Here is a 21,365-nt window from a genome sequence, read left to right as displayed (position 1 = left end):
GGTTTGGTCTGTGTAGGAGGCCTGAAAGTCTGAATGGAGCCTTTTCAATGGACATAAACAACCTCCCAGTTGATTCATGTCTAGAACTCAGAGGAACTTAACTGTCAACTGTCAAGCAGATACAAAAACTTCTGCATTTATCTGACTTTTGTATGTCAATTTGTGTCTTTTTAGATCTACAATGAGATGATTCGTGACCTGCTGAACCCGTCCTCTGGCTTCCTGGACCTGAGAGAGGACTCTAAAGGAGTGATTCAGGTTGCAGGCATCACAGAGGTGTCTACCATCAATGCACAAGAGGTTAGAAAAGTTACTTAACCATGGACTGCTCATTTATATTAATCAAAAACATTCAGAGTTCATCCAGCACAACTGGACCACACACGACAAAAAACTCTGATCTGTGTTTTCAGATCATGGAGTTGCTGATGAAGGGCAACAAGCAGCGCACCCAGGAACCGACAGCCGCCAACCAGACGTCGTCTCGCTCCCATGCCGTGCTGCAGGTGGCCGTCAAGCAGCAGAGCCGCTGTCGAGACGTCCTGCAGGAGGTCCGCTTTGCACGGCTCTTCATGATCGACCTCGCCGGCTCCGAACGAGCAGCACAGGTGTGTGCGTGTATCTGCAGTCAGGAGGTGTACGAAATTATGTTTAATTGATAGTTGCGAAGGTGGATAATTTATTTGGCGTGTACTTAAGTGGGTGCGTTCACTTTTGTCGACTGCTTTTCTGCCAAACTCAAGTTTAAGACTTGGCTGATGTGCCTGTTACATACACTGCTTCTTTTAAGACTGTATAGACACACATGTATAGCCTCAAACCCACAAGGGTCTGCTTTGTGTGTCTGGACTGAACTGCAGTCTGCTCACTGCGGATGCTTGGCAGCGTGTCTTTACAACAGGCCAGAGGACTGAGGTTCCCATAAACCTCAGGAGACTTTAATAAAAGCTTCTTTATATCTGCCATTAAGACCCACGATGCAGTTCATTACAGTGGCACATGGTATCACGTTATAGTGCACACAACGCACTGCAGCTTCACAAAGGCAAAGTTAAAGCTGTTTTTGGCACTGATGGGAGGTACTTGTACTTTACTTATTTCCATGTCATGCCACTTAATTCTTACAGCTCCACTACATTTTTTTAACAGCCATAATTGCTGGTCGTTTCCCAATCTGATGCATTTCTGTAGGTAAAACTACCATCAGTATATAAAATCTCCATTTCGATCAGCTGCAACTATAAAAGACTATTTGCACATTCATGCTTCAGCAATAATAATGGCATAATACTTTAAGTACAGTTGTTGGTTTACTTTTCATTTAAGCTCATTTGAGTGACATTTTCAATGCAGGACTATTACCTGTAACTGCAGTGTGGTGTTTTGTCACATTTGTCATTTTGTCACAAGGTATCAAAGAGTTTATTTATCAAAAGTGTGACAATGATTGGAAAAGGGTCAGTAAACTTATTTGGGGGGGAAGTATACATATATGGGTCTTATGATATGTTTTGGTTAAAAGTTTGCTAAATAAATTGAGTTGTAACCATGCACTGCATTCAGCAGCACACTCTTCCATCAGTAAAAATGCAAACAAACAGTTTATTTTCCCAAAATGTTGGGATGTTCCTTTAATCTTTTCTTTCTCTGTATAATGATTTGCAGGAAGATTTTGTATTTTAAATTATTTATTTATTTATAAATCTATAAGTGACAGGCAATTAGAATATTAGAAAAGTGTCCCTGTTGTCTCTCCAGTGGGGTCGATATTTGTGTGGAGCAGAGCAGGACTGTATAATCAGACAGGAAAACTACCCGTATCATCGTTTTCTGGGTGATATTGCTTTGACCTTCTCTTTTAAGCAGTCAAGTGAGGATGTTGAAAAGCATTTGTTCAGTTTGTTATTAAGTTGAGTCTGCTTTTGTTGGTCAGATGAATGAATGAATGGATGATGAATAACACTGGCACATCCTCGTACACCACGAGAACAACATGCAAACAGTCTGTGTGTGAGAGCACTTATTTACCATGGAGACTGTGTGAAAGGTTCACAGCCATATTATTGATGAATAGCACATATGGCCTCCATTAGTACTTAAGCAGAGCGGGGAGTTGTTTGTCACTAGAGGCCACAGGAAACATTTTCTCTGCCTCTGAAGAGGAGGAGTGCATGTGGTTAGTAGAAGTTGATTTAGTTCAGCCAAGTATTAATAGACCCAACACAGCAGGTAATGCCATCTCCTGGGCAAGAGTGGAAACATGACAAATGCTCTTAAAGAAACAGCCGGCTCAGAGGCTGGGAACTTTTAAAATCCTCTGGTGTTATTTACTAAAAAGTTTAAAGTGAAGATGAAATGAAAAATACCTTTATAACCCTTTGAGATCACATGATCATACTGTTCACCTATTTAATCATATGTGCCAAACATCAATTTCTTTTTATTCTTATGTCAAAATCCAATCATGTTTTCTTCCTGCAAACAAAATGTGACCTGTGCATCATGTGGGATCACGTTGCTCATAGTAAGAAGTCGATTCAGAAAATTCATTTTCTGGGCCTTTGAGGCTGATCACGTGCTTGCAAAGATCCTGGTCTGGAGAGCTTTGTTGCATGTCATTCTCTACCTCTCTCTCCAACTCCAATACCTGTCAGCTCAAACTTCATCTATCTGTCTCTCTGTCAGACTCAGAATAGGGGTCAGCGGTTAAAAGAAGGGGCTCACATCAACCGCTCCCTCCTGGCTTTGGGCAACTGCATCAACGCCCTGAGTGACAAAAACCAAACCAAGTATGTCAACTATCGAGACAGCAAGTTGACTCGACTACTGAAGGTACAGCAATTTAAGACTTTACAGGGCAGGAACTCCAGGACGTCATAAGTGTAATTTGTGATTCAGATATTATTCATGTAATATGTTTCCTCCTGATGTCTTTGATTGACAGGACTCGTTGGGCGGGAACAGCCGAACGGTCATGATAGCCCATATTAGCCCCGCCTCTGTGGCTTTTGAGGAGTCTCGCAACACGCTGACGTACGCCGACCGTGCCAAAAGCATTCGAACACGGGTGAGCTCGAGCGTCATCTCGGCAGTTGGAGCTACAAATAAAGATACTTGCAGTGAGAAAATGCAACTTTCAGCGTCACATATCAAAGTATTTCTCCTCATTTCTGTGTCTCCAGGTAAAGAAGAACCTGATAAATGTGTCATACCACATTGCTCAGTACACCAACATCATCTCAGACCTGCGCTGCGAGATCCAGCGGCTCAAGAAGAAGATCGCGGATCAGGCGAGTCGCCAGCTGAACTCAGACCGGGCTGACATCCGTCACGTCCAGGGTAAAGTCCCGTCCGTGCTGTTTTCTAACATTTGTAGTCCACACTGCCTGTTTGTGACTATTTCCTCCTTCCCTCTGCACTCGTAGCGGAGGTCCAGGCCCACTCCAGCCAGCAGAGTCGGGCGGAGATGGACCAGTTGAGGGAGCAGCTCCTGGATGCCTTCCGTCAGCAGATGGAGATCAGGAGGAGCCTGATGGAGCTGGAAAACAGCAACATGGAGATCCAGATCGACACCTCCAAACACCTGCTAACCATTGCAGAGTATGGCTGTCAGGATCATGAAATTCTAGTTGATGATTAATTAGTAATCGTGATTACTATTTTACGCCACTATAAAGCAAAAAATATGGTCTCACAGCAGTAAAGTCCAGACAGCAGTAAGGTCTAGGCAGCCAAGCATGCAAAATGATCGCAGTCAGCTCAAATGATCAGGATTTTTTGACTTGTAATAACTGTGACAGGCAGAGTCAACGTTTAGGATTTATGTCCGTCTGTCGTCTCCTGTCCGATAGCAAACATACAGTCATCTGTAATCTCCTGTGTGACATTCAGGAATCCAGTGAGTGGACAGAAGGGTTGAAAATGGCCTTGAATTGACAGGATGTTCACCTCATCCTTAAAATGATACCAGCTCTTTGACTGACTACAGGCAATCTGTAAAACAGATGCTTATTTCAAATGCAGAAAACTGATCATTGTGACCCGGCTGTAAATCCTAAACCAGACATATGATCATTGCCGGCAGTTAACATGTTTTGCTTTGTTTCCCAGCTGGGAGCAGGAGCGGAGTAGGCGCAGGAAGAAGTGGCGTGCTGAAAGGAGGAAGGAAAGTGTCAATAAGGACGAAAGCGAGAAGGACTCTGACTCCCCGGAGTCTCCACCAGACAGCACAGAGACCCAGCAGGTGGCGATGGCCCGAGAAAACCTGGTTACACTCATGGCCGAACAGAAAAAGATCCACAAGCAGAAGGTGGGATTAACCTCTTCTTCTCATGCTTTATGTTATTAATAGTTTGAGGCTTGTTGTGATTTTATGTGCAAACAAAATGCGCTCACATCTTCGACCGTTCTGTTCCACGTTCGTCCTCAAGGCGTCGCTCGAGCGCAGGTTTCTGGAGCTCCGGGATCGGGCCCGGCGCTTGGAGGAGCTGCTGCCCCGGCGGGTGAGCTCAGAGGAGCAGCGCGAGGTCCTGGGCCTCCTCTGCAAGGTCCACGAGCTGGAGATCGAGAACGCGGAGATGCAGTCCCACGCGCTGCTCAAGGACAACGTCATCCGGCAGAAAAACTTCGTGGTGCAGCGCTTCGAGCAGCACAGACACCTGTGTGACGAGATCATACAGCAGCAGAGGCAGTTCATCGACGGTGAGTCTATGAAGCTCTAATAAATATCTGTGGTTTGCTTCATTGCTGTGAAAGCCTTTGCACACGTCTGCAACATTTCATTAAATTGATCAGTCAATCAGAAGAAAATTAACCTGCAGCTGTTTTGATCATCTTAATTACCGAACATGACGTGAGGAACCTTATGTGTGGGTAAAACTGTAAGAAAGCTGCAGGTCCTGACCTAATCTGAGCTGCCACGCCGAAATGATGTGCAGGTGGGCTTGACCCTATTTTCACTTCACAGTTTATAACCAGCGTCTTTTAGAGCAAAGGGTCCCAGCAGGTGTTAAGTATGCTGTTACTGTTCCTTGGCCCAAAATAATCCAATCTAAACTGCCCGAATGATCACAGACCTGTCAGCTTGATGTCTGTTATGATAAAAGGCCTCCAGGTTCTGCAACAGCACCGACCCACAGGCTGTTTGTGCCCTTAACTCTGAAATCATTAAGGTGCTGCTCTTATTCCTGTCTGTGGCACACTGTAAGGGTCTGTATACAGTGGTAAACTCCATAGCTGGATGTTATACTGATAAATGGAGACAATAATGTGCAGATTATTAATTGTTGCAGTCTGTTTTTTGTGAATTTCTGGTTGACTGAATTATATGTGTGCCTGTGTGTTGCAGACCACAGTCTGCTGGTACCTCCACACCTCCAGGAGCTGTATGACATGTACCTGAGGGAGCTGGATGAGAGGAAGCTGGACAGAGCCATGGCCCTGGATAAGGCGACCACCAGACACACCATCAAGGTAGCTTCCGCATGACCGATCAAATGAAGAATCTAAATGATGAAGGTATTAAGAAGGTGGCCTAGATGAATACTGATATAAATAATTCCTGCTCTGCTCTCATTTCCAGGAGGGCTCTCTACCCAAGATCACCCTGCCCGGTCAGGGCCGCGACAACGTGCAGGACATGGACTCAGACCAGGAGAGCGTGCGTAACATGTGCTCTGATAACCGACGAGGCCAAGCCAAAATCCGCAGACACACTTTGCCCCCCATTCTGCCTGAGCCTGAGCTGTAAGAGGACACCTTGTTCATATGTTTCCCATTTAGGACTTACACAACGGCTGCATTTACAGCGATATTATCTGTCTCTTTCCCCGCATCAGGGACAATAACAGAGTTTTTAAGAACAGCCCTCACGCCAGGCAGATGAAAAACCCAGCCGTAATGACGCCCCCTCCCATCCACATTAACGGGAAGGGCAGCAGAGAGGTGAGGACACTTCTGATAGGCACTGTTACAGCTGGTTTATTCCAGCTCAGTCGCTATCATTGAGAGCTGCATCATGTTGTGAATTAATACACTCTAGTCAGATGTTGCTTTTCACTTCAAGCCATGTGAGTTCCTGTTTGAATTAAACTCACATTTCACTCCGGTAGAACATTTCCATTTCCATTTTTCACACAGCTCTGCAAAAGAAACTCCAGCATTACAAACTGTAATATGTATTAATCAGACCAGCAGAATTACATCTTTGTTCCGGGCTTGAAATACTGTGACCTCCATCCAAATGCCTTGAACAGAATAGCAATTGCGGGGACACAGAAGTGATTACAGGATGAGTTTGGGTTTTTTGAAGTGAGGTTGTATGAGGTACTTACCCACAGTCAGTGTGTGAAAGACAGTAAGTGGTGGAGGAGCAGTAGAGGTACCAGAATGGAAGCTAAGCCATGCACTGCTGGATGAGGGCAGCAGCAAAATGTATTTTAGCCACCTTAAAGAAGGCCCACCTAAAACCTTTTATTAGTGTTTTTGTGTGACTTTGGTCAGTTTGGATGCAAACTAAACAGTATAACACAGACACACCTACCAGTCGAGGCAGCGGTTGACCAACAACTGGCTTGTTCTACAAGGTAAAATTACTGTTTTTATCAAAGGGGTCTGGTGGCTTTGAAGAGAGTTAGTAACGGCTTCAGTTCCTCGTCAGAAAGGGCTCTCTGACTGCGAAGTAAAGCTGTGAAAATATTCTAAATACAGCGTACCCATCCACAGCAGTACATTGTTTAGCTTCAGTGCCAGTACTCTTGTCTGCTTCTCCAAACTGGGGGTGTGCCGTCCACTGTACTGCCCGTGGATAAGTACCTCTCATGTCCCTACTTCAAAAAATCCAAACCAACCCTTTAAGACACTCAATCTGTCGTGGAACGAGGACTGCGGTGAATGTCTCATCACTGTGTGGCACTCTGAATCTCATGACTGCAGCTGCAGCCGGTGGCTCCCGAGAACTCCCTGAGCTACAGCCACCTCAGCCACAGTGTCAGCAGCCACCTGGACTCATCACCCGAGAGCAGCGAGGCCGGAGCTGATATCCCCCTGTCACGAACTGGTGAGATGCTCAGACCAGTATATACTGCATGTCAAATAACCTGGTTTCTCAAATGTCTTATGAGTCAGTAGCGAGGAAGAGGAAACAGAAAATACATCCTTGTTCATCAAGTAATTTATTTAAATAAATATACAATCTTTACAGTCTATACAATGTGACACCCATAGTCCACGGTGAAGTCTTCAAATCATTTGTTTTGCCTGATCAACAGCCCAAACACTGTGCATTCATTCACTCATTTCAGCTCTAATGTATGTTAAAAACATGAAGAGTAATTTTCTGTCTGACGTGGTCCTTTGATGGACAACAAACCTGGACATTCCCAAACTTTTATTAAACTTTTTTTACTTGTGCATGCAAGTAGATACAGCTGTGACTGAAGTAAAATAAGAAATATCTCTTGTGCCCCCACAGAGCGGCAGCAGATCTTAAAGGGGGTCCAGAACATTGTCGTGAAAGCAGCTCGTCGACGCTCCAAAGCCCTGGAGGTGGATGTCCTGCGGTTACCCCCTCCCCCCTCTCCCCTGGACCCCAAGAAGCAGAAGAGCAGCCTCTCTTTGAGCGAGGCTCCCCCTAGAGGCTTGCCGATGCGGCGCGGCAGGCAGCCGAGCCCCGAGCTCAGACACGCCACCTCGGACGACAACCTGTCCAGCAGCACGGGCGAGGGGCCCGGCCTGCAAGTGACCTGGACGCGCCCGCGTTACCGGCAGGTCGCCACCAAGAACCAGACCCCCCGCGAAGTGGACTTCGAGGCTCGCCGCAAGAAGCGGCGCTCACGCTCTTTTGAGGTCACTGGTCAAGCAGTGAGTATTACAGTTTTATAGTGAAGCCAAATTTCATTTCAAATCTTGGTGCTTCCTTTGATAGTATAATAAACCTAATAATGAGATCCACTCCTTCATTGTCGCGATACTGAAATTGTTAAATTGGAGATTACTAGATTGTCGTTGGCTTTTGGAGAAGTTTGCATGTTGTAATTTCTTCATCCTTCACTTACAGCTGCCTCAAACCAAAACAACCACCGCTCAGAGGTTCCGTCCTCTGGACAGCACATCGGACCCCCATCTCCACAATAACAGCCAGCCCCAGGCTCCCATGCTCCGCCCCCAGTACAGAGGGGTCCCTCCTCTCGCCAAAGTCAGGGCGCCCCTCACCAGCCAGCAAACAGGTGAACCTGCTGTCACTGCCTGAGCCACTCAGCGACGTCCCTCTGCAACAGTCTTTTCATTCAGCTTCGTTTTGTCTCTCTGCAGGCTCGAACGCAGAGTCCTCCACAGCCCACATGAATAACCTGAAGCGGGGACCCCAGCTGCGGCAGCCCCAGCCCCTCCTCTACATCACTACCACAGGCACCGGGGGCCAGCGCACACGCAGACACTGAGCCGCGACCCACATTTATCCTCAGCACCTGCACCGACACCCCAAACCGGCTGAGCCTGGAGGGGAACCGTGTCCTCTGACTAGAGAACTGAGCTCACCCAAACCCACCCCATTAAAATGAACCGTAGCCCCTCAGTGACTCGCATTAGGCAAGATTGTGAGGCAGTCTGACGGAGACTAACCAGACAGCAGCTGGATGCCTCCGCACAGGTCTCCCCTGTGCTCTGTCGTGGACGCTGAGCGACGGCGCTCAGACCTACGGACGCCAAAGATTGCTAGACGTGCAGCGCGTGTTCCGTTCTGTCAGGTGTTCCACGTTAGCTTGCTGTCGTGCTGGATTGTGTGTTCTCATCAAGTCGGGATGGTGTCGAGCTCAATATGAATGCAGCACTGTACTAATGTTTGTGCATTATGAGTATATACAGTTCGGTCATTTTCAGTTCTTGTTGTGAAGGCCAGAAGCATCAAGCTAATGGGGGGATGCTTATGGGGCTCAACCTCACAGTAGATGAGAGTCGAGGGAAAAGACTGGTTTTATTAGATAGCTTAGCTTTACACTAATGGAAATGCAAAAGCTGCACAATGAGAAAATAGCCTACAGTCAAATTGTTTCAGCATCATTTTGTCCTGTAGTGATGTTGTTTCAATCGAGTGACACACCGATATTCGAGTAAAAAACCTTGATGATCTTGATTGTTGTGCACTTCTGGATTCCGGCTCAATGTTGTCTTCTCACACAGTCCAGGTCTTTGCCTTCTCTGACCCAAACGTGACTGTTCAGTGTCATGTCTGTTTGTGTAGATGTGTAGTACCTCAAGTTGCTTTTCCAGATTAGTTGCCTGTAATTTGAATGAATTATTTAACTGTTGCCTTTTCTGTAATGTTGTTGTCATTGACGTTGTTTTCATAATTACTACTTTCTATGCTTTATTTTGTACATTTTTTTTTATTTGTACCCAAATAAATTCAAATGAGATAAGTGAAAAGTTGCCCATGTGTTACGGTGCCGTGACAGAAAAAAAGAGTCAGTTCATAAGGTCAGTTTTTGTCATCCTACTTCACGACATTGCACATCGCTGCGAGTCAGGTTGAATCTCAGGCAGCTGGAGTTGTAGAAACGTCTCGTCTCTCATCCGATGGGCTCCTTCTGTTGTTAACAACAGGGGAGGAGTACCAGGTATTTAACATCTGTGGGTTCTTATCAAGGTTATCAGTTAGAACTGAAGAGGCAAAACATTTTCAAGTTTCTACAACTAAATCCAGTTGCCCTAGTTCCAACTCTCCTTTGATAACCATGACCCAAATGGCCGAATCTGCACAGACATCTGTGCAAATTCAGGCGTCTTCGATCTGTAGCCAGAAAACTGTTCATCAGGATAAAATGTGACAAACTGGATCAGGTTTGTATTCAACACACAAATGAGTCAATAAAGTACTTTCACTGAAACTGTTTTTAGAACAGTGTGGGACTTCAAACTGAAATAATCTACATTGGCATGGGAAAGAAAATTAAGTGAGACTTGCTCATGATGCTTCCTGCAGGCTGGATGTGTAGTATTCCAAAGTGTCCACTAGATGGTGCACAGTGGCCACATCCGTGCAGAAGGTAAATGAACTATCCAGCATCCAGCCTGCAGTGCGCCATCTGATGGACCATCTCCACACTGACTGCACAGACGTTTCTCCCCAAAGGGAAACTTGAGGAGGTTGCATTTACTAATTCACATATTGTGATAGAAGTATTTGTGTGCTCTTTTATTATGTACACTTTCCCTCGAAGAATATTACTGGTAGTACCACTATTTTAAATAAGGCAGATCAGGATGAACATGATAAATCATAGCATGGTTATAGATAGATACTTTATTCATCTCCAAGGAGTTGGAATAAAGAAGCCACTGGAGATGCCGGGGATTGAACCCGGGGCCTCATACATGCAAAGCACGCGCTCTACCACTGAGCTACATCCCCTTCTGTAAATAATAATGTATCTCCTGTGTGTGCATCTATGTGTCTGACAAGTCTAACAACAATTCACTGTTGTTTTAATAATGAAAAAGTGCTGTGTAACCTAAACCTTCCGGTAATACAGCACATTATTTAGCTGGCGTATGTCAAAGCTCATGGACATGATATCCAATGATCCAATGATTGATTAATCATTATAATCAATGACTGATTCATTAATCATTACATTAATAGCTACTGAAGTATATAAGGTAATTATTGCTTGATATTACATGTAGAATGATTGGTTTGAGTCCCTTGAGTCTACAGTTCTTTAGTCTGGCAAGGGCATCAAGCAGAATGAATGCAAAAGGCATTTTCTTTTCGAGATATATAGATGTATCAGGAGGTTTAAGTTAGCGCTCATCCAGATAAAACCAGTAATGCAGACTTCTTCTTGCAGTCTCCTGCACTAATCACAGCCTAAAACAAGAAAGTATAGCACTCTGCAAATACTTTGCAATTCTTGAACAAAGTTTCTGACCGACAACACCTTCGAAAATTAGTTAAAATCTCAAGCAAACAATGATTAAAGGACAAGATTTCATTCTTTTGTATTTGGATGAAACTGAGTCGGAAATACCGCCTCCTCTGTCTGACTGACTGCATTCGTGTCCAATGACAAACCGCGTGTTAAGTGATTGATGTGCCAATCGACCAATGAGCAGCGGGATTTACGCTCTCGAGCGGTAGTGCACGTACAGCTGATTTGCAACCCGCCGAAGCCACAGCAGAGAAGGAGGTAAAATGTCGCTGGCTTCGACGCGGACCGTTCTAGGATCAGTGTCCTTTTAAGAGAAACCAGACGGAAATTCGGTGAGTGGGACAGCCGTCACCAGTTGCATCCAAGGTTAGCGGTTAAATTTGGTCTGTCCCGTCCAGAACCGCTGCCGCCTGCCACGGTTTTGCCCGTTTTGTGTAACGCTTCGGGCCTGGTGAACAGAATCACGTAGAAACGGCTCCGCCTGGCAGCCATGATGAATGTTAGTTACGATAAATGTGTCGGTGTTGATGAATTTCACATCTTAAAAGTCGGCGTCCTCATGCTACAGGCTAAATTGACCGCTGTGGTCCTGTAATGTTTGAAAAACGGCGGGTGAAGAGGGAGGAAGCTTAGCTTCGGTGTCGTTTATTAAACTTGCTAGTTCGCACTGTGCGCGAGACTCAAACCGTGTGATCACGCGCTCGCGTACGCCACCGTTTCCAGAAGTTGACGTGAGTTTGGTCGTGTTGGACAGTTGGACAGTGCAGTCCTGTCCTCCTGCTCGGTCCTGTCCAGTCACAGCCGCGTCTCCACGGCTGAGCTGTGACAGCCAGCGGACAGACAGATAACACCGGCGGCTGTCGACACCAGCTGGGACCGGGACACGCTCTCCAGGCTTCCCTGCGCTTCGTGATGAAGCTGTGCGTAATGCGTCTGGATGGGTTTTGCGCCATGACGCACTGCGCGCAGCATGTTCCTGCAGTGTTTTTGCTCCAAAACGACCATAAAATAAATGACGATGAGCAAATCAGTACTGACGTTTTGGACTTCGGACCAAATCTGCCGTGATTAATCGATTAATTGTCAACTATTGGATTTATTGGCTGCTAATTTGATAATTAAAAACGGCAAAATTACCTGATAACAGCTTCTTAAGTGTGGATTTTTTCTCCTGCTTTCCTCCTATGACAAACTGAATATGTTTGACTTGACGAAACACTGACATGAAAATAATCAGCGATTAATCGACAGCGAAAATAATCATTAGTTGCAGCCCTGCTTTGGAAAACAGTTGACTTCCACAGATAAAGAACACCTGAACTGTTGTGTCCCTGATCTCTGCATAATAAAACACACAGTTATAAAGGCTCAGTGCTTTTAACAGATTACTTTGTTTTTCAAGGTTTTACTAAATCTCCCTGCTTAATGCACAGCAGTGTAGTAAGACCTATCGTTTCAGTCCTATTCTTAATTATAGGCTCAAAAACAGGAGACAAATAAGACAGAAAAACTCAATACTTTAGAAAAAAATCATATTAGGATTACTCTAATGCAGTACACATTTATGATATTTTTTATTGGAAAAAAATACAGTATTTCTGTCATTTGGTGTATTTGTCACAGTGAGAGTGAAGCGTGTGATTGCAGGAGGCCACAGGCAGACAGGATCAAACATTAATTAACATTGAGACACAGCAGCAGGCAAACAAAGACGCAGCTGAAAACTGCACTAAAACACAAATTAAACTGACGAGGTGCAGGTGGCGAGATGGGCGGAGACACTCAGGTGAGGGGGAATGAGGTGAATGACACGGGAGAACGGGGAAGGGCTAACAAGGCCGATGCAGGGCAGGTGTGGAGGGAAAAACAGGCTGGGGAGGACAACAAAACCAAAGAGGACAGTGTTTTAGACAAAATGACACAATTTAAAGACAGAGATGACTTAAACCTTTGGTACTAATCACAATTTTTATTTTGTTCTTTCAGGATGAAACGTCGGCTGTGCTGTTGCCATGCGTGATTATAAGCGTCATGAAACACGAAAAGAGTGAGATGTTCTAACGGTTTCATTGTGGGAGGTTGTACCTCGACTATAGAGAGAGAGTCAGCTTACGTTCCTCTTTTGTCAGGTCAGCTTTAACCAAAACTCGTTGAGAACAGGATTAATGCCACATGGGCTGCTAAGGTAACCTGATCTGATCATTCAGTCCCTTGAGCCCCCTCCAGCTACACAAGTAAAACTTCAGTGACGACATGGACCCATCTACTAGGATGGTGGGTCTGGATGCCCAGGGGAACATGGTTTTCACAGTGGTAAAACCAGTTATGGGCATCTTTCAGGTGTCTTCAGAGCAGACAGGTAGTGTTGCACAAGGGGGCATGGGGCTGCAGGGTTTATCTGAAAACACGTTGATCCTGCCTCACGCGCAAGGCCAGGCTCCGCTAGACCAGAACCAGGTGGAAATGCACACCATACAGCCTCATATTCAGCCCCAGATGCAGATTTCTGCACCAGAGCAGACTGAGGATGTGTCCCAGAACCAGGACCTGCCACCAAGCACAAATTCACAGTCCCCTACCCAGATGCCTTACGCTGAGGTGTCGTCACTCCTGGATCCCAACATGAAAGGATCGAAGGCTCGTAAGTGGCCCGTTGTTTGAAGATAAAACCTCTATCAGGCTGCGGGTTGGGTTTTGATCTGCTGTGCTGATTCACCTCGTCCTGTCTTATTGTAGGAAAGTATCTCATCTCGTATGATGAAATTAAGCGGCGCCTGCAGGCCCCGGAGAAGATGTCCCTGCGCTCCCTGGCAGCCTACACTCGGGTCAGCAGAGGCCCGGCCAGCAAGAAAACCCTTCTGGAGTCACTTAATGTACTCGGCCTGATGCCGAGCACGACTACCTCTGTATCCTCCTCTTTCTCCAAACTCACTGAAGGTGACAGACTGATGTTTGTCAATGTGGAGGAATGTTTGAATGCGATGACATGGAAGAGAGACTGAACTGTGTTTTAATGTGTGCTCAGGCGACACCGGAGCTCTGTGTGACGACATGAAGGACTTCGCCCACGACTACATCGACTACAGCAACATGGCGAAGCAGCTCATCCCCGAGATGAATACAGTTCAACACTGGTCCAAAATAATTGAAGCTAAGTATGTTCTGTTTGTCCTTGTTGTAACATGGCCTTAAAGCTTGTTGTCCACCTTGGACAAGAGTAACAACGGTCTCTCTTCTTCTCTCAGGAACCACCTTGAGGATATGAGAAAATGTTTCAAGGACCCGGTCAACAGCGGCGCGTTTGACAACGTCACTCATGGCCTGGGTTTGGGAATGCTGGACGTTGTACTGGACATGGTCATTATGGTAATTGAACAGCAGATTCGGATCCTTTCTGGCGCTGCGGCATCAGACCCGGCTGACTCTGGTCCGCCAATGCGGCGAATCCGCAGGCGCCACCGCAAAAACCGCTCGACTGACAACGACAAGTCTCACAAGGTGTCCGGACGGGTCAACGAGCAAGGGAAGGTCATTTCAAAAGGCAAGGGCCGAGTCCGAGCCAGGAAGAAGACGAGGCAGGAAAGTGGAGCTGCTGTTCCTGTAGAAACCCATGTAGAGCAAAGCAAGCCGGATGACGTGGAGAGTAACGTCCTTACTCTGGTTTCTGTAGGATACGAGACTGTTTCCAGTGGTCTCAATGCAGCCGGAACAGTTTGACGCCTGATCACGTGACAGGTCTAAAGAACCAATCATAGTCCCATTCAAGGGGATTCTCAGCAGTGGGACACAGACTCTGCACAAGTTGAGCTGGGTTGAGCTCCTGTGGAGGAGATCACAGCTGTGGTGAGCTCAGCATCAACGTAAAATGTTTTGAAGTCCAACTTAAAGGAATACTTCAGCATTTTGGGAAATAACACTGATTAGCGCTCTCGCTGAGAGTTAGATGAGAAGATCGACACCACACTCACATCTGGTGATTATGTAGCTGGAGCCAGCAGCTGGTTAGCTTAGCTTAGCATAAAGGCTTGAAACGGGGGCAAACAGCTAGCCAGGCTCTGTCCAGAGGTAATCAAACCCACCTACCAAAACCTTTAAAGCTCACTTCTTAACACTTTGTATAATCTGCACAAAAAATAAAGTATAAAAACGACAAGAAGACGCAGATTAAATCAACAGCTACATTGCATATATTCCCCCCATTTCCAGTCTTAATGCTAAGCTAAGCTAACACACTATTTACTTACATGCAGAAATAAGAGTGGTGTCAATCTTCTGGTTTAACTTTGGGCAAGAAGGCAGGTTTTAAGCAGGTTTTCCAAAAAAATGCGTTCCTTTAACTGAATCCTCTGTTTCTTTAGTAGCAGGTTTCATATATATGTAGTCTGAGTCTAATCTATATATTATTTTTTTATTCTATGTTTTCAGTGAACAGACAAAAACCCCACTGATGATGCTGATGTTTAAATGCCCATGCCCAAAGTCTCCTGTTTGCCTGTCGTATTTATTGTTTAGATCGTTTTGTTCTAGATTGTTGAAAAGTTTGTTTTTACTGGACCCTCAAGAGTTGAGTAAAATATAAAGATTTAATTTTCGTAACTACTTTGATTCTTTTATTGTCTTGTTATAGATGTTAGAAATGTAAGAAAAAAAGAGAATGGCTTCATATATTTCATTTGGGAGTTTTAGTGACTCTAACAAATGACTTTTCCAGTCATTTAACATATTGCGATGATGTCGTGAATGATCGTTGGTTAAGATGGTTAAATTGTACAGAGACATCGGGTTGAAGACTGGGAAAAATGCCACCTGATAGTACACCTGTGTACAAAAACAGACACCAGATGCTCACCTGTCTGCTGTTGTTTGGATTTTCTAGAAGCTGAAAGGTATTGTGGGAGATTTTAGGGCGGTAAGAATACACTCAGCGGAGTCAGCCAAGTGCTAATACCTTAACTGCACACACACACACACACACACACACACACAGGAGGGGGGAGAGAAGAGCTTTAGTGAGGATTTGCTCTGTATTAACCCTGAGAGGGGACAGAGAGCCAGCTGGAGTTCAAGGAAGAATAGAAGGCGTGCACAAAACACTGACAGCAGTTTGATATTGTGTAAAACAACAGTGCAGGATGTGTCGGGAGTGCAGCAGAGGGATCAAAGTGAGATGTAGCAGGTTGAAGTAGGTTTCCTCAAAGTTAATGACCTGCATCAAAAGACAGACGTCAGTAAAAAAGTGGAGTGTAATTTGCATGAAGATGTCGACCTGAGGAAGCTTCAGCAGCAGCTGTCCAGTGACGGAGCAGAATGGGACACCCCAACGTACCACTCATGTATACGTACACGCGCTCCCACAGGAATAAACGTGGATCGACCAGTCGACTGCAACCGTGCACGCCCAACGGTGAGTGGAGCTCATTCATGGCTGATGACTGACAGTGTCGGTCAGCAGGTGTGGGACCTTCATATTCGCTTTTGGCATTAATGTGGTTGTAGCTGCACGCTTTGCTTCAGTAATGCTTTGCGTTCACACGTGGGGGCCTACCGGTGCAACCAGACGTTAACACTGATTATCTAAAGTTTAGGGTTTTTTCTTCTAATGACCAGCAGGGGGCAAATCCACTGGTTACAAAAAGAAGTGTGTATGCAAGTTTATGAGAAAAGGACCCTAATTCTCACTTGATTTATTCCCTCAGTTTATATTTTCCTAATGAGTTTATTCTCTTAATCACTAGTTTCAAGTCTTTTTCAATTCAGTGTGATGTTCATTTTATAAATTATGGCTCCATTTAGAGTAAAACAGACCATAAAGCAGGGTCTGCTTTAGAGCCACTTTTGATTTGCCTAAAATGTGTTTTCCCATTGGAATCTGTATTTATTTGGTCATAAAACTCCTAAATAGTCAGTTGCACTATCCAGGCCAGCATGCCGTTTTTTCCCCAGAATGGTGAATCATCACCCATCCCACTTTGCCTCTGATTGGCTAGTACCTGTAGCCTTTGTTGGTTGGGTTGGATGGGGTTGGGGTTGGTCTGGGTTGAGGCTCGAGGCTTCAAAACAGCAGTCCACAAACCGATGCGTGACGTCAAGGTGGCTTCATCCGATATCCAATCAATGCTTATGTTCTGGCACCTGGTTGCTATGGTTTTTGATTCCCGCCCTCACACCCTGCATGCTTTTATTGGCTGATGGTACACATCCATTGCACAAAGGTTGACGCTCAGAAAGATCCCAAACACAGCAAATATGAAAACTCAGGCGGAGGGTCTCTGCAGGTACAGACATCGCCACATCAGAAGTGATGATTGAGAGGGATTATTTTTTTTGTGAGACTAAACGTTGTCTGACTAAAGTCCTACTCGTTCTGCCTTTAAGCCCCATAATTCTCCTCGACATGCTTGTGTCTTCAGTTAATGATCTGGTGTTTGCTTAATCAAGTGCTGAAAATACAGTGATCACTACTGCTAATCGCTATGTGTCAGTGGCCTCTGTGTAAGTTAATTAAAGAACCACTCAAAAGAATTAGGTTGGCAACTGAAGGGTTTTATATTTGCGCAGATCAGCTGGGACAATCGGAGCAGGAAAGCTATTTACCGATGAAGTGTCCTTGACCAAAGCACTCTCCGTGCAGCGGATCAGGTCAACCGGACGAAACTGTCGCAGGCAGCAGCTCGCAGGCAGCTGTCAATGTTAAAAATGTGTCTGTTCATGAACATGAGATTTGTAAATTTATTGGATGCAATGAGTGGAAGAGTCAGACATAGTAGTTATATTTGGATCATACATTTGACAGTTTGTGAACTAGATACTGTGCTGGTTTGGTGCTACCCTGCCTGGATGTTTGCAGATGTTTGGCTGTCTGTCAGTCTAAGACTTCGGTCCAGGCTGAAATAACTCCACAGTATCATAACTCTGTCACAATAACTTGCCAAATACTTTTTGGCCAAATTCTTAAAAAGCGAATCTCTTGCTAACCACTGCTGTGGTCTGTTTAGTGCTAATTAGCAAATGTTAGCATGCTAATGCATTAAATTAAGGTGTTGACACATTTAACCCCACAACTGGAACGGCAGTAAAATACTGAACATTATACCTGCTAAGCATCAACGTGTTAGCATTGTGAGCATGTTAGCATGGTGGCATTAGCCTTACAGAACCGCTGAAGACCAACAAACACTCAAGGAAAGCTCTCGTCACTGGGTGCAAAACCAGAAAGAGCAGAGGCCGACATCTGGCTGTTTACTCCCATCCTAACGGAGACTCCCAGCACTGCTTTTATAGTCCCAGGATTGCCTCATTTGCATGTTCTCACACTACTTGTTTAATGGCCATCGCTGCTTCTCTCCCACCGTAACGCCGCTCATATTTCGTACGCTCCCGAACAGCACCCGTACCTGCTACCCTTTTATTTGTGCCCAATCTTCCCACTCTTAATGTTTCCGTTTTCCCACGTCTCCCCACAGACAACCTGAACAATGCATTAGGCGCCATCAGAGTCCTCGGCCTGGAACTGATCGAGGACGAACTTAAGCCACATCTGAACACGGTGCTGATCAACATTAAGGACAGGAGTGAGTTCATTTACTCTTGTCTACACTGTGCTATCTCATTTCTAATTGGCGTATATCTCTGCTAGACAGCTTTAGATATATCACAAGGTGTCGTTCATGGTATAATGAGGAGTTTCAGGGTTATATTTTTGCATCATAGTGTGTCTTTCACTGGCTGTGATTTGAATTACAAAAAGCTGACAGTCCTGCTGCCACATGCAATTTACATATTTATGTGTTTTCCATTCAAGTTTACCTCAAAACATCATTCCTCCCACTCCTAGTGGCAGCTATATCATCATTCTGAATGATAAAACCTGCAGCAAACCCACACCGGAGAGGTTGTGCAGCTGGGGGCTGGGAGGCTGTGAAGGGATCAGGTGCATGACAGTTGTAAGTCCCCGGGAGACGTTAAGCTGTATTTGTGTCTCCTGGAAAGAGAGCAACAGGGGGAGAGAGGCAGAGGAGGGTCAAAGAGAGCACGTAGAAAGTAAGGCTGAAGCAGACTAAAACACCCACTTCAGTATAATCCAGCTCAGCGATTAAAGGAGCAAATCGTATCGTTTAAAAAATCTACACCTGCTACAGCTTGACGCCAAATTTCCTTTTGGCTTCGGCATCTTATGGTTGTTGTGCGTTTGCCTCAGTGTCGTGTAATTCCACTTGTGTCCAGACAAGGGCGCAGCGGAGCAGGTCGTGATCAGTGGGATCCTGCCGGTCCTGGCTCTGTCTCTGAGGCACAGAGGGCCTCTCACGTTGCTGACCGCTAAACTAGTGGCCGAACTCGCCAAGGAATGTAAGTCAGATTTACGTCGGTCCATCACCAATTCGTCTGTTATTGGTTAATGAACTGAAGATCAGTCATCCGCAGCCTTTGATTCTCTTTGTTTCTCGTCAGCTGTGGTTCGTAAAGGTTTTGGTGACGCAGGTCTGGTTACGGCTCTGCTGTCTGTGCTGACCAGCACAGACCAAGAACTGCTCCTCCACGCCGTAAGAGCCATCTCGCGCATGTCTTACGACAGCTGTAAGTAAAGCGATGACGGATACGTCTGGAAATGGACTGTTGTGATTAATTGTACTCCACTTTGTGTTTTATGTTGTTTGACATCAGCTCAACAAGTGTGCAGAAGGTAAAAGTCATCATGAATGGCAGCAGATGACTGAATGCATCGTGTTTGACCTCTTTGTTGTTAAAAACACAGACAGGTAGAGAAGTGGAGCAAAAGAAATGCAGTATGAATGTTCCTCTTCAGGTTCAGTGAGGTTAGTTCTAGTCATGCTACACACCCTGAACAGCTATTTTCTGTCCCTCTGTCGCCTCCAGCTAAGCTGCAGGAGCTGTTACTGCGTCGGGGCGCAGTTCCTCGTCTTGTTGCCATCCTGCTCCGGTTTCCTGATAAGGAGCCCCTGGAGGAGGTGTGCCTCCAGGCGCTCTGTAACCTCAGCGGCATGGCCGTGGCGGAGGAGGCTGGCATGGTCTGGGAGCGTGGTGCCTCCGTGAGGCCGGGGGAGTCTGTGTTCCACGGCGTCTCTCCTCACACCTGTGGGTTCGCCTCCTCCGTGACTCTGGTGTGCGTCTCTCAGTGGGCGCCAGGTCAATACGCCGTCAACATCGAGGTCTTCCAGCGCTGCTCGTCCTCTTTCTGGAGCCTCCACGGGAACAAACGGACCGCTCGTTGGTTCCCGTTCTCCGGCTTGGGAAGCTGTTCCAATCTGTACAAGGTGATGAAGTTCTCCACGAGGAATGTTCCCCGGACCAAAAGTCTGAAGACTCGCATGTTCCATACTTTCCTCTGACGGCCTGGACGCCGCAAACACGGTGGCCTTTTACTACCAAATACCGGTGCACGCCGAAACATCAGGGGAATGTTTACACACCAAAAACTTCAACACGCCCATGAGAACATACTCAGTCTCTTCCTGCTGACTTTTATCTCAAAGTTTTGTTCTTTTTGTTGGAATTCAGTTTATAAGTTAGAACTATTTGGTTCACAGTCAGTTGCAGCTGCAGTTCAGCTATTAAGGGATGTGATTCCGCATCGTACTGTTACTGTTTTTTTGTGCAATAACTGAATCAAGGATAAGGAAAATGCCCTAAATCTATGAACTCTAAACTGGAAAACCTTAAAAATTAATGCTATGATGATGTCCTGCTGTTGATTTGTTCACAAGTGCTTGAAATAATTGGGAATTTCTGTCCTTGGCACCAATATGAAGAATATTCTTTTCTAAAGTGCATAAAGTCTTTAGACTTTTTCAGTTTTACCCTACATGTTCGATTATTTGGACATCTTTTACGCCATCTTTAGATAATAAAACTGGGATACTCATTACTTATACTCATGGTGTACCTATTATTTTGCACTAACATTGCTTTGAGGATACAAATGACTATTTTCTTTTCAAAAATACTGACAAAATCATACACAAGCAATAAACACATGAGTCACATTACTATGTGTTCTAATATGAACCCAAATCAGCAGTTTGTGTGCATTAGTCAAAACTAACCCCACCACCGATACAACATTCATATGCACAGTATGAATATTGGATAATGTTTTTTTGTGTGTGGTGTTTCCACCTGTTTTGTCACATCCACCCTTTGACATTCAGTCATGATTCCCTAAGTCTCGACTCCGTCCTTGAACCTCCCGGGACTCTGCGCCAATGTGAGCCCCGGAGGACGACGAGATGAGAGGCCACAGATGATGCCTCCTGGAAGCTCGTCTGCCTGGATGCTGCAATGGGATCAGGCATCAGATTCAAACGGGCTTTAGGCTCCGGGGAAAAAAAACGATGGATGCTGCGAGAGTCACACAACCTGAAGGTGAAAGTTCTGATCTGTGCAACAGCTCAGCACGAACATCAGCTAATATGTCCATAT

At 45.5% G+C, this 21,365-nt stretch overlaps 3 protein-coding genes and 1 non-coding gene across 6 annotated transcripts in view; 3 read left to right on the top strand and 1 right to left on the bottom strand.

Annotated features, from left to right (window-relative positions):
- kif19 (kinesin family member 19) overlaps positions 1 to 9,300 on the top strand; it is a 37,409-nt gene extending 28,109 nt beyond the window's left edge. The window contains exons 6-20 of the mRNA XM_041962981.1: positions 175 to 300; positions 414 to 608; positions 2,686 to 2,832; positions 2,945 to 3,067; positions 3,183 to 3,339; positions 3,426 to 3,600; positions 4,111 to 4,309; positions 4,431 to 4,701; positions 5,348 to 5,472; positions 5,582 to 5,745; positions 5,838 to 5,943; positions 6,934 to 7,057; positions 7,472 to 7,860; positions 8,057 to 8,225; positions 8,311 to 9,300. Coding sequence (XP_041818915.1) covers positions 175 to 300; positions 414 to 608; positions 2,686 to 2,832; positions 2,945 to 3,067; positions 3,183 to 3,339; positions 3,426 to 3,600; positions 4,111 to 4,309; positions 4,431 to 4,701; positions 5,348 to 5,472; positions 5,582 to 5,745; positions 5,838 to 5,943; positions 6,934 to 7,057; positions 7,472 to 7,860; positions 8,057 to 8,225; positions 8,311 to 8,438 — 2,598 coding nt within the window. The 3' untranslated portion in view covers positions 8,439 to 9,300. The remainder of the gene's footprint in view (positions 1 to 174; positions 301 to 413; positions 609 to 2,685; positions 2,833 to 2,944; positions 3,068 to 3,182; positions 3,340 to 3,425; positions 3,601 to 4,110; positions 4,310 to 4,430; positions 4,702 to 5,347; positions 5,473 to 5,581; positions 5,746 to 5,837; positions 5,944 to 6,933; positions 7,058 to 7,471; positions 7,861 to 8,056; positions 8,226 to 8,310) is intronic.
- Positions 9,301 to 10,336: 1,036 nt separating this feature from the next.
- Positions 10,337 to 10,408, bottom strand: trnaa-ugc. Its single transcript has one exon. It is a non-coding gene; the product is annotated as a tRNA-Ala (tRNA).
- Positions 10,409 to 11,166: 758 nt separating this feature from the next.
- Positions 11,167 to 15,515, top strand: si:ch73-127m5.2 (uncharacterized protein LOC561202 homolog). 3 transcript variants are annotated; one of them, XM_041963063.1, is made up of 5 exons: positions 11,167 to 11,260; positions 12,915 to 13,569; positions 13,665 to 13,865; positions 13,954 to 14,083; positions 14,174 to 15,515. In XM_041963063.1, exons 2-5 carry the CDS (start codon positions 13,182 to 13,184, stop codon positions 14,643 to 14,645), a joined length of 1,191 nt encoding a protein of 396 aa, XP_041818997.1. In that variant the 5' UTR covers positions 11,167 to 11,260; positions 12,915 to 13,181; the 3' UTR covers positions 14,646 to 15,515. The 3 variants fall into 3 exon arrangements, with proteins under 3 accessions (XP_041818997.1, XP_041818998.1, XP_041819000.1); XM_041963064.1 differs by having other exon boundaries at positions 11,246 to 11,294; XM_041963066.1 differs by lacking the exon at positions 11,167 to 11,260 and adding an exon at positions 12,643 to 12,714.
- Positions 15,516 to 16,006: 491 nt separating this feature from the next.
- Positions 16,007 to 20,679, top strand: si:dkey-21e13.3 (uncharacterized protein LOC100150043 homolog). The gene is made up of 5 exons (XM_041963296.1): positions 16,007 to 16,332; positions 18,392 to 18,499; positions 19,152 to 19,274; positions 19,377 to 19,502; positions 19,803 to 20,679. The coding sequence occupies exons 1-5, from the start codon at positions 16,236 to 16,238 to the stop codon at positions 20,273 to 20,275; spliced, it is 927 nt and encodes a 308-aa protein (XP_041819230.1). The 5' UTR covers positions 16,007 to 16,235; the 3' UTR covers positions 20,276 to 20,679.
- The last annotated feature ends 686 nt before the right edge of the window (positions 20,680 to 21,365 follow it).

Source organism: Chelmon rostratus, chromosome 21 (genome assembly GCF_017976325.1).
Source record: "Chelmon rostratus isolate fCheRos1 chromosome 21, fCheRos1.pri, whole genome shotgun sequence".
Taxonomy (NCBI): domain Eukaryota; kingdom Metazoa; phylum Chordata; class Actinopteri; order Chaetodontiformes; family Chaetodontidae; genus Chelmon; species Chelmon rostratus.
The sequence above is the reverse complement of the archived record's forward strand: the minus strand, read 5'-3'. Positions and strand labels throughout refer to the sequence as shown.

Excerpts from the sequence above, each read along its gene's own strand:
- si:ch73-127m5.2 (XM_041963063.1), top strand. The coding sequence starts at position 13,182 with ATGGACCCATCTACTAGGATGGTGGGTCTGGATGCCCAGGGGAACATG. Across the intron at positions 13,866-13,953 it reads TTTCTCCAAACTCACTGAAG|GCGACACCGGAGCTCTGTGT; the intron begins GTGACAGACTGA and ends ATGTGTGCTCAG. Across the intron at positions 14,084-14,173 it reads TCCAAAATAATTGAAGCTAA|GAACCACCTTGAGGATATGA; the intron begins GTATGTTCTGTT and ends TTCTTCTCTCAG.
- si:dkey-21e13.3 (XM_041963296.1), top strand. The coding sequence starts at position 16,236 with ATGGGACACCCCAACGTACCACTCATGTATACGTACACGCGCTCCCAC. Across the intron at positions 18,500-19,151 it reads GATCAACATTAAGGACAGGA|ACAAGGGCGCAGCGGAGCAG; the intron begins GTGAGTTCATTT and ends ACTTGTGTCCAG. Across the intron at positions 19,503-19,802 it reads GCGCATGTCTTACGACAGCT|CTAAGCTGCAGGAGCTGTTA; the intron begins GTAAGTAAAGCG and ends TGTCGCCTCCAG.